A 10487-nucleotide genomic window follows, 5' to 3' on the forward strand; every position below is an offset into this window, starting at 1 on the left:
GTCCATATATATATATATATATATATATATATATATATATATATATATATATATATATATATATATATATATATATATATATATATATATATATATATATAGGCTAGTCTCTTGAGAGTATACATGTAAGATAAAAGCGGTGTCTGCAATGAAATGAAAACCAAATCCTTGAAATCCGCAGCATTTTTAGATATTTCTTGTTCTCTCGTTGGCGATTTTGTAGCACACAAATGCATGTTAGGAAGAAAACTTGCTCTAGACTTTCTCTGGCATGAACCGCCCCAGAGCTATTGTAGTGGTCCAGTTTCCGAAAACTGCATAAATTCGCATATATTTCTTGTTATCTCGCAAGGATTTTAGTTCATTCTAATTCTAATACATTTAGACCCATGGTGATTTCCGTTCCGATTTGAGACCGACTAAGTAATATCGATTTCAGACCGACTTTTGATTTTTATTTGGGAAAGGGACGGGTGGAGAACCGCCACAAGCGCCTATAGTTGTGTCCCGGCCTATCCATGGTATATTATAAATGTTCGTTAGTGTGACCAAAGACCTTCTCGAAAGTCGGTCCCTTCTCCCAGCCAGTTTTTTCTTTTTCTTTCTTGATTGAAGTGTCTGTCAAACACACGTCCCTATATTTTCTAAACCTCACGGCATATGAACTTGGTCATGCTCACATCATTTTCTTTCTCAACTTTTTCGGCCCGTTATACTGTTCCAAATTTAGTCTATAATATTAATGCATTTGCAAACAATTGAGTGGAACATTGGCAGCCTATATACGCTTTGAAGTATCTATGAAAGTTTGCTGTATACCTACATTTCAAATTACAGGGTATGTCCTACTACCATGAAATCCATCGTGGTCCTACATTGATATGAGATTAGAATATCAAACATCATAAACAAATTGAATAAAATCAACTCAACTTTGAAATGCTGCTTTAAAATACTTTACATGTTAGACTATATTATCTAATATTACACTGTTGGAGCAGTTGGATACCTTTCGTATGTTTCGTCTCCCGCCACGCACATTCATAACACATTAATGTTATTGGTTTGTTGACATTTGTGTCACCATGGAAGTATAACCCTGCGGGTAATACTTCCATGTTGTAACCCACTATACACATATGCATGCAGTTAGCATTATCAAGTGTGTATAGTATACTTCCTGCTACATGCTTCGATTGAAATCCATCGTCACCTTCGGTTAATGAATGTGACGTCATACGAAAACAGATTACCACGTACCACCATCAGCTGAAAACTGAAATGAACAGTTTTGCTTTGACTGGTTACATTTCTTAACCTCTTTATAATTCAGATCATTATAGCTTAATTTTTTTAGTTTTATATGAACAGGTGTTCATTTAAGGATTACCTAACGCAGAGTATACCAATGTATGCTGCACAGTGTCTACCATAGGCGTAGGAGCCCAATTTGATCGGGGGGGGGGGTTGTAACGACTTGCCCGCAAAATACAACCCCACCCCCCCCCCCCAAAGAAAATAATATTAAGCGCGCTGGGGAAAAGCACTGTAGTTTTTGGTAATTCACTATGTCGTCGAATATAATTTGTTGAAAAAAAAAGTTTTCCCCTTTGTTACATTAACATAGCTTTTGTAGTCAGTAGTCTATGTAGCCTTCAGGCAGATAACTATACTCATAGGCGTAGGATTAGTTTTCTTTCAGTAGGTGCCTGAAAAATTCTCAGCATATGCCCGAATTTTCACAAAAAAATTCGGTTGGGGGGGGGGGGGCTGCAGCCCCCCGCCTCCTACGCCTATGGTGTCTACATTTGTATGCAACAATTTGTCAGAGTCTAGGGACATTATGCTCTCTAGTTGATTGTTTAAAGTTCATAAGTACTTAAATAAATAAAAATAAATATGCTAGAATGACAGATAATTGTCATTCATGCTCAGATTTCAACAACTTGGTACTTTGCTGCATTTCTCAAAAGAAAAGAGAAATTTCAAAATTGAACACTACTCCATGACTGGGAGTTGTCAAAGGAGTTCAGGGGTACTACCCCACACCCTAGTGAGGTCGTATTTTAAGACGTATTTGAGGACGTATTTTAGGATATATTTTAGGACGTAGTAGGAAGCATTTTAGGAAGAATTGTAGAACATGTTTTATAGGACGTATACCGTATATTAGGAAGCATGTGTTCAAGCTCTTGGGTTTCGCCATGTATAGAGATGTACCTCTAATCCACTTGTTAAAACATACTATCAGAACGGTTCAGTGAAGCAGAACGTTTTTTTCTCATAATATTTATTTCTTATTTAAACGACTGAACCGAGGGAGACGATATTTTGTGTGGACATCTTTAATCTGATTGAGGATATTTCATCACCTATATACATGGATGATGGTCCCAATGGTCATGTGTCTCACATTTACACCCCTGGATGGTTTTACGCCCAATGTAGAGTAAACTCGGGAACCTTTTTTCATTGATTAGGATAGAGAGAGGGGTGAGGGAGATCACATGTTGAATGGGCGAATTAGATTATCCCAGAATCTAAGCAACTAAAGGTCAACCAGGGTCAGTGTAACGAATTACCACTCTCACAACAATTTCGGAATATAAATTGTAAGACTACCAGGGACCCCCGACACAGGTTTGCGATAGGGGAATCAAATAAATGTTAAGTGGTGTTGAATATCTTTGCTAGGAACATTTTCGGGGATATATACCATAACCTTTAAGTCCCCTTGGAAATACGCTGCATTGCGTACGGTATAGACCATATATAGACTGCAGAAAAGCTTCTGCATATACAAACTTGTATATACAAATACATGAATAGAGACATTATATATTACAACACGTATGCTCGTAAAATAAAAATTTCCATTCATAAACTATTGCTTACTTATCATATTATATTGTCTGCCAATACAAGCGTCCGTCGATGTTGTTGTCACAGTCGTTCGTGATGTAAGGGGAAAACCAATAATACCGGCATATTATGTTAGTATATGTCCCTCGAGACAAATAACAAAACACCGACGAACCAAGCAGCTGCACAACGGCGAAAGATTAAAGGGCTTGTCCTCGACAGGTTTCTTTTTTGTTTTGTTTTTAATTCAGTAGGAATTCAGTATCAACTTTCAATGCATAAATGAATAATTAAATAAACAATAAGGTACATGTTTGCAGATAATAGAGGGTGTCTTTTTTCAGTTGTAAAATTAAGGCATACTGCCTGTAAATTGTTAGTGGACTGTTTTCGGTTGATCGGTTGAGGACGAAGGAACTGCTAACCCCGTAAAACAATGAAACTTTTTTGGAATTGGAGAACTGGTTAACTTGAGGGATATTTCAGTGACTGAATCTGATTACTTTACAAAACTGCTGGAAATTGTCTGCTTTATTCGGTTACCACATCCTCATAGGCCTAGATATTTCACGGCGAAGATATAAATTTGGCAAATTTGATTTAACTAGCTGGTACAGTGAATGCATCTGACAAGTGCAGAACTAATGATGACGTCATCGTGGCGACGAAGCTGTAAACGTCTTAGTTTGTCTTTAAAATCATCTATCCATAAAGGAAAATAATATTTCTACGAGAAAGTTAAATTTTGATAAAACACAAAATAAGATTACATAGAAAATCGACAGCTAAACAGACATTCTAAGTGTGTTACATTTCATGGATCAATCAACAGTTGGCAAATGTAGGCAATCGTTTAATCTCAGAACTTTTATTGATATAATATATCCACCTGAGCAGGTGATAGAGAATTAAGCATGACAACCCATCTACGGAAGTCAAGACTGACATACAAATAGGAAAACAGGCTCAATATCACACGATGAGAGGAACTTCACATTTTTAATAAACAAAAAATACTTTGCATGTCTCCTTCACGAATTTTACTTAGCCTACGCGGAAAACCGCAACTGACAAGACCATACCGACATATATAGCATTTATGATATATCTATCACTAATCAAGCCGAATGTTTTTCCTATGATCTTGCGCGATGCTTTTTTCGTTGACGTCACCATATGACATTCTTGGATCATAGCAATTTTGAGATGATGAAACGCCTGATATTGAACTGACCGATATGGTCTTCACTGTAATCGAGATGTTTTTGTTGTTGTTTTTTTTAACCGCAAGCTTCCAACGGTCTATAGCTGACCAGGCATCGTATTACACAGTGGTTTAGTATACAATACCTTGTTTATACATTCCATCAGTTCTTGCACAAACAAGTTGTATTGTGTGCGGAGGCTAACTTCTTGAAATGCCGGAACAGCGCAAAGAAAGTTATGACTTGAACGGGATTCGAACCGGTGACCTCTGGATTCTTGGAATGTTAATAGAATTGTTAGCTCTATATTGTAGTTTGTAATAAATGGCCATCGAGGAAACTATGTATGTGATATCAATAGAAAAGCTGTGTTAAGTACGTCACAACCTTCACTGTTGACGTATAGGCCTACTACTAATCCGAAGAAAGACATTTTGTAAAGGTTCCTTCAAGTTGAAGGAACCTATTCAAAATTTCCTTTTTGGGCCCATGAAAAAACTCTATTGCTTGACTTGTGTTAAAGCCTTCAACACAAGTCAAGCAATATAGTTTTTTCATGGGCCCAAAATGATAATGTAAGTTGGCACTCTCGGGACAATGCAATTTATACGGGAGAAATGCATCTTCATGGTGCAGTGAAAAATCATTAAACATGAACAGGGAAGAGAAAAAGGCGCAGTGTATGAAACAGAAAATAATACCTCATCTTTCCGATCGATCGATGTAATAATAGTATGATGCATCGTGTGCTTAAACTAAGAATTAAATATGGCTAGACAATGGAACAAGTCTCAGGCATGTGATTACAGACGGGCTGGATGGTGCAGAGATTTACCAGGAACATGTCTTTGTGAACACTATCACTGTTGGCTTAATGAACGTTCATTCTCAAATTTAACACATCGGCTCCAATCACAACAGGACCGAGTACATTTCTGTTTACCGACATATCTCACCATTAAAACTTATAGAAGTAACGAACGCTATCTTCATCGAGCTTTAAACAGTAGTCTTTTTTAGCAAACTTGCCTTATCCCATCAGATCTACCCAATAAGTAAAGCCTTGTATGCTTTTCTCACGTGAACTACTGGTCGCCATCCTCCACAGAACAGACGGATGCAAAAGCCTGGTAAAACATGAGCTTGGTAGAGAGCACACCTTGGGAGAATGGGGGGTGGGGGGCTGACACTTAAGATGAAAAGACAAGAAATCACTTCGTCAACCGTTGAAGTGGTCATCTACACTCTACAGTATATATTTTTTATCAAATTGAAAAAAGTCTAAATTGACATATTTTTCATTACTCGAATATAAAGAAATTATAATGAGATGCCAAGCTCTGATAAAAAGCAAACATGTATAGTCATGAGTGAATTCGGCTGCCCGTAAGTACAAAGCTGTAATTTCCTTCATATGCAACATTTTGCTTCAAATAGTAGTTCCAGGAATAATCTGAATGAAATAAATCTCATTGCTTCTGTTCTTCAATCATGTAAGGAACAATGTAGTGTGCTTTAAGGGGCACCATTCTTGAATTTTAATTCATTACTAAACACAACATCTTGTTATTGTTGATAAGATGTACAACTATCATTATACTCATCAAAGATAAAGAAAAGAATTCCCATAAAGTGATAATAGAAATATAATAAGAAAGATGTATTTGTGTACAAGAGAGTGGGAAAGTAAAGGGGGGTGGGGTTTGGAGGAGGGAGTGGAGATGCAACATTCTCCTAGTCAAACCTCTTCCTCTTGCCCCCACCCCCCCCTCCTCAAAAAACAAAACAAACTTGAGTAAATTTTTGACAAACATGATTGAAAGGCAAAACCACTTGGTGGAAATAGTTTATCAACACGGCTGTCCTTTTGGAATGGCAAACATCTTGGCAGCAATATTCAAATGATTACTGGCAATGGCATGATTGAAATGTTGTCTGGTCTTTGAACTTTAAGGTATGTTGCAACATACATCTGGATGCATTTGATTTTAAGGTTACCTACACTAATGTGATCCATTGCCAATCTCCCCCCTTCCTCCCAAAGGAAAATACCGACGATACCTTCAGCATCATACTTTATAATATTACAATAACTCCATTCATATAAAATAATCAAATAAGCAAGAGAGTTCAATTCATATATTTCAGGGCAACTGTAGCAGATATCACACTTGACAGTGGTTGCATTGGTTTAATTCAGATCTACAGGATACTTCATTTGCATATCAAAAGAATGTGTCACATTGCATATCCACAACCAAATATCCACATCTTCACTCGTAAATATCCATAATAAAAAAAGAGGATCTTGTTTGTAAAGGAAATGTGTGAAATAAATGCATCGCTTTTCTTGTTGAATGCATTTTCTTGTGGATGTACACTTAAAATTTTGTTGGACTGTTATAATAAGGAGATTCTTGCATCAAAAGAAAATCTCATTTGCATATCCACATATAGCTCATACTCAACTAATGCTATCTGTGGGCTGATATTCATTGCTCCTGCCAATATCTTACATTCTCATCCTATAGACTGTCTTCCTTACAACAACAAGTCTGCTACCCTTGGGAAACCTTTTGGCATTTTCTGTGAGTTACATCAGCTGGAGGGCTATCAAGATTTCAGCTGCAGTACTGCCTGGAATGACAGAGCAGAAAAATATGACCATTATACAAAGCAAGTATCAATGTGCAATGTGGTTTCGATGGTATATTATAATAAGTCACCTCATCATAAATGAAATGTCTCATTTAGACATTCATAGTACTCTATCTACATATCAGTCTTGTATTACTCAAGAAAGTACTCGGCTCTCTAGTAGCACTTGAATACTATTTTAGTATAACTGATTTTGAAACAACCCTTGGTGGTCATGTTGCATGTAAGCAGCAGTACTTGCTAAACATTTTGAATGTTGAGGGCAATCTCACTTTTATTTGGAAACATTTAAGTAGAGGCTTCAAAGAGCAGGAAAGGCTGCAAAAATGTACATGCCTGGAAGATAGGGCACTCCAACAAAGGGTGCTATCTGATATAGGTTTTAATGTGCATTGTCTGTACTTTTATGGATATCTGAAGCAAAGCAAAACAATCGCTAGAAAGCGTTTAAGAGCAAGCAAGCAAACATGCAGAATGGGTGCACTCTACTTCAATAAAGTACAAAACATACGATTGAAAGATGTGATACCTTATGAGCTGCTTCTAAGGATGTGATAAACGATTTCAGCTCATTAACATTCATCTCCAATGGAATGGTTCTGTTGGTGCCTTCTTCATTCACGGTTAGACTAAGGTTAACCAACGGCTCTTCAACACTTGAAATTTTGTCACTTGCGAGGGCATACTGTAATAAATGGAATTATGTAATAATAAACTCTGCACAATTTATTACACTAAGTAATCAAAGGAAGTAAATTATGAAATAAATGCAGACACAAGAGGTTAAAAATTTAACAAAATTAAAATATTGAGGCACTATTGCAATATGTTCCGAGCACTGATTAGTAGTGTTTTCTTTTTATATGTAAGAAACTTGTGAAATGGCTTTTGTGTACAATATCTTCTTAAATATCTTATAAAATGGGAAATCAAAACACAATTTTTTTTTTACAAGCCTACTGTAGATCAAACAGAATGCTTCCATTTGCAGCATGCACATTTATTGTTTTAAGTTTTTAAGTTGCAAGTCTTAGAGTAATTAACCTCAGTCATATATTGCATTCCCCAGCAAAGGAATGCCAAAAAAAAAAAAAAAATATTGGTACTGTAGGAATAGAATTCAAAATCAGTGACCTCATTTTTGCCAGCTGAGCTGTTCGAATTTAAAACTTGAGTTTGGTCTCTTTGGATTACTTCTTGTCATATTACAGTGTTCCAGAAAGTGAAAAGCCACAGTACCATATGCGTACCACAATACACATATTGATAAAACCATTTATAATACCCAATTATACATCTGTTACATCTAATAACGTAGGACCGAAGGCATTTTCAATTATGCAATATGGAACACAAATGCAAGCAAGTTTCTAACACAGATGTAAAATACAGTAAGACAAATTCATTTTCACCTTGATTTTCCAGTCAAAGTCCCGTAGGTAACTTTCTGATATAGACAAGGTCTGCTCCACCAGGGCCGCCTGAAGGTCATCTTTCCTTAATGACAAACACTGAAATATACTCTCTCTGTAAGGCTCTGGAAGAGCTGCTAAGGTTTCATCCAACTAAAGGAAAGAAGAATTTTCAACTCATGTTTTAATTTGATGTAAGAAATTATGTAAAAACAAGAATGATCTGTGAAGAGCCAAAGATAGCTGTTTATCATTACTGAAATGTTACACAATTTTTTTAGGCCTAGAGCCACTCCTTTTGCATGAGCAGTCAGTTAATTGTTGTTCTAATCACTTGGCTGTAAGAAATACTTGAGCCCATAGTAGCAGGAATTAACAAATTGAATACTATCTTCATCATAAAAGGGATTACTCTGAGTATATTAAATTCGGCACCTCAACTTCGGAAATGTACCATTGATGTAATTGATAATACTGCTATAAAATATCTTGGGATTTATCTGGACAGAGAAATGTCTTTTGTTAAGTACATTACAGAGAAATGCAAAACTGCTATGTTTAATTTGCATTGCATAAGAGTCTTACACAGCCATCTGAGCAGAAAATCTCTTGAACAGGTGATATATTCCTTGGTTTTATCCCAACTGGACTACTGATGTACTTTACTGCATGATTTGCCTAATTCATCCATTTGCAAAGAGAGCAAAATCTTGCTGCCAAGCTGATCCTTAACAAGAAAAAGCGTTATAGTGCTACAGAGTGTCTGAAAGAGCTTCACTGGCTTCCTGTTAGATACAGAATACTTTTTAGACTCTTATGCATGTTATATAAATGTGTCAATGGCCAAGCTGCCAAATATTTGGTTAATTATTTTATTAAAAAGGAAAGTGGGTATTCTCTTAGGTCTGGAACTAATTACGTTGTTCCGAGAACTAGGATGAAGACCTTGTGGCAGGTCCAAGGGAGTGGAACAGCTTACAGTACCCACTGAAATTCAGACGTGTTGTTCCTTCACAAGTTTTAGGAGCAAACTTCATCTGTTCCAGGTTGCATTACACTAGTACTGCTTTAGGGTGTGGTTGTTTTTGTAAAGCGCTACTGCATAGAGTTTCTATAGAAGTGAGTGCTATAGAAATGCCATTATTATTATAATTATTATTATCACTCTGTAAGGCTAAGAGTAGCTTCATGCATATTTAAAGGGCCAGTGAACACACTACATCAAGTGCAGCCATCAGCATGTTCAATTTTTTTTATTGCAGAACAAAAGTGATGCATACTTCAAGGTCACCAATACCTTTTTCATTATTTCATTACATTTAACATCAAATATGCAACAACAACAACAAAACAAAAAAACCCATCAAATCTGTTATACCACAATGCACTCTAGAGACAAATAAGCATGATCAAGTCAAACCTCATCTTTCTTTAGGTTGCTGCGAGAGAAGATAGTGATAATTTGCTTCAAGTCTGAAAGCACTCCAAACCAGTCTTCCAAGGTCCAGACCTCGCTATATTTTGTATAATCAGGAGTAGATGACCGTATTAAACTGTCAATGGTGTGGTGGAAAAGCTAAGGTAGAAAAATGGATTTAATAGAACCATTAATAATATAATTCATAAATAAACTTTATATAAACTGGGAGAAACAATGAAGTATGGGGTCTCTTAAAAAGTATATATGATATATGTTAAATTTGCTGTAGTACAGGCATAAATGTTCTTTAAAGGATAGTGGTGGGGACGATATCGCTTATTTTACTCAGTTGATTAGTTCTATCCTTCAGCAGTTGATGTGATTTCATCGATGGTTCGATCAGATTCGGCCAAGAATTATAAGTACATAATCTGGACATTAACAGTGGACCACAGTGAAGCCATACAAGTTATAAGGGTAGCGCAGGAGTTGCAGGACATTCTGCAATTACTCCGGACTTGTGACATTTGGTCTTGTATTGATTGAAAATTCAGGAAATGTTGTAGGAATTGTATAATTCGTCCCGCTTCCGAGTGAATACAGTGCCAGGCAATGTTCTATATTTGTGTATTCGCAGAACTAGCTCCCGCGCATTGGCCCAGGGAAGTATCTACTGACCTAGGCTATATTTCTAACGGTTTATCACAAGATAACCAAAAATTACAAAACCAAAAATGAAAATAAATGGGTTCTGCGTAAATTTTGGAAATTGTTAACACAAGTAGTACAATACCGCATCAAACTTCTTTTCAGGACACTTTCCGATAAGTTCTGTACGGAGATTGCCTAATGTTAGCTGATGTCCTGCCATTTTCGGTTGGCCAGCGTCAGCTGAGTAAACCGTTGGATGTAAATATATTTTATATAAAA

The 10487-nt window shown here is 36.4% G+C and overlaps 1 protein-coding gene across 1 annotated transcript; it reads right to left on the reverse strand.

Annotated features, from left to right (window-relative positions):
- Positions 1 to 5288: 5288 nt before the first annotated feature.
- LOC139979838 (COMM domain-containing protein 8-like) lies at positions 5289 to 10457 on the reverse strand. The gene is made up of 5 exons (XM_071990992.1): positions 10351 to 10457; positions 9558 to 9713; positions 8138 to 8290; positions 7255 to 7410; positions 5289 to 6704 (listed from the first exon to the last, which is right to left on the reverse strand). Exons 1-5 carry the CDS (start codon positions 10426 to 10428, stop codon positions 6681 to 6683), a joined length of 567 nt encoding a protein of 188 aa, XP_071847093.1. The 5' UTR covers positions 10429 to 10457; the 3' UTR covers positions 5289 to 6680.
- Positions 10458 to 10487: the final 30 nt, after the last annotated feature.

The sequence above is a fragment of the Apostichopus japonicus genome, chromosome 14, assembly GCF_037975245.1.
Source record: "Apostichopus japonicus isolate 1M-3 chromosome 14, ASM3797524v1, whole genome shotgun sequence".
NCBI lineage: Eukaryota > Metazoa > Echinodermata > Holothuroidea > Aspidochirotida > Stichopodidae > Apostichopus > Apostichopus japonicus.

Coding starts and splice junctions, on each gene's coding strand:
- LOC139979838 (XM_071990992.1), bottom strand. CDS start 10,428: ATGGCAGGACATCAGCTAACATTAGGCAATCTCCGTACAGAACTTATC. Junction 9,714..10,350: donor CTGAAAAGAAGTTTGATGCG/GTATTGTACTAC, acceptor TTTCTACCTTAG/CTTTTCCACCACACCATTGA. Junction 7,411..8,137: donor ACTTTGACTGGAAAATCAAG/GTGAAAATGAAT, acceptor CATTTATTACAG/TATGCCCTCGCAAGTGACAA.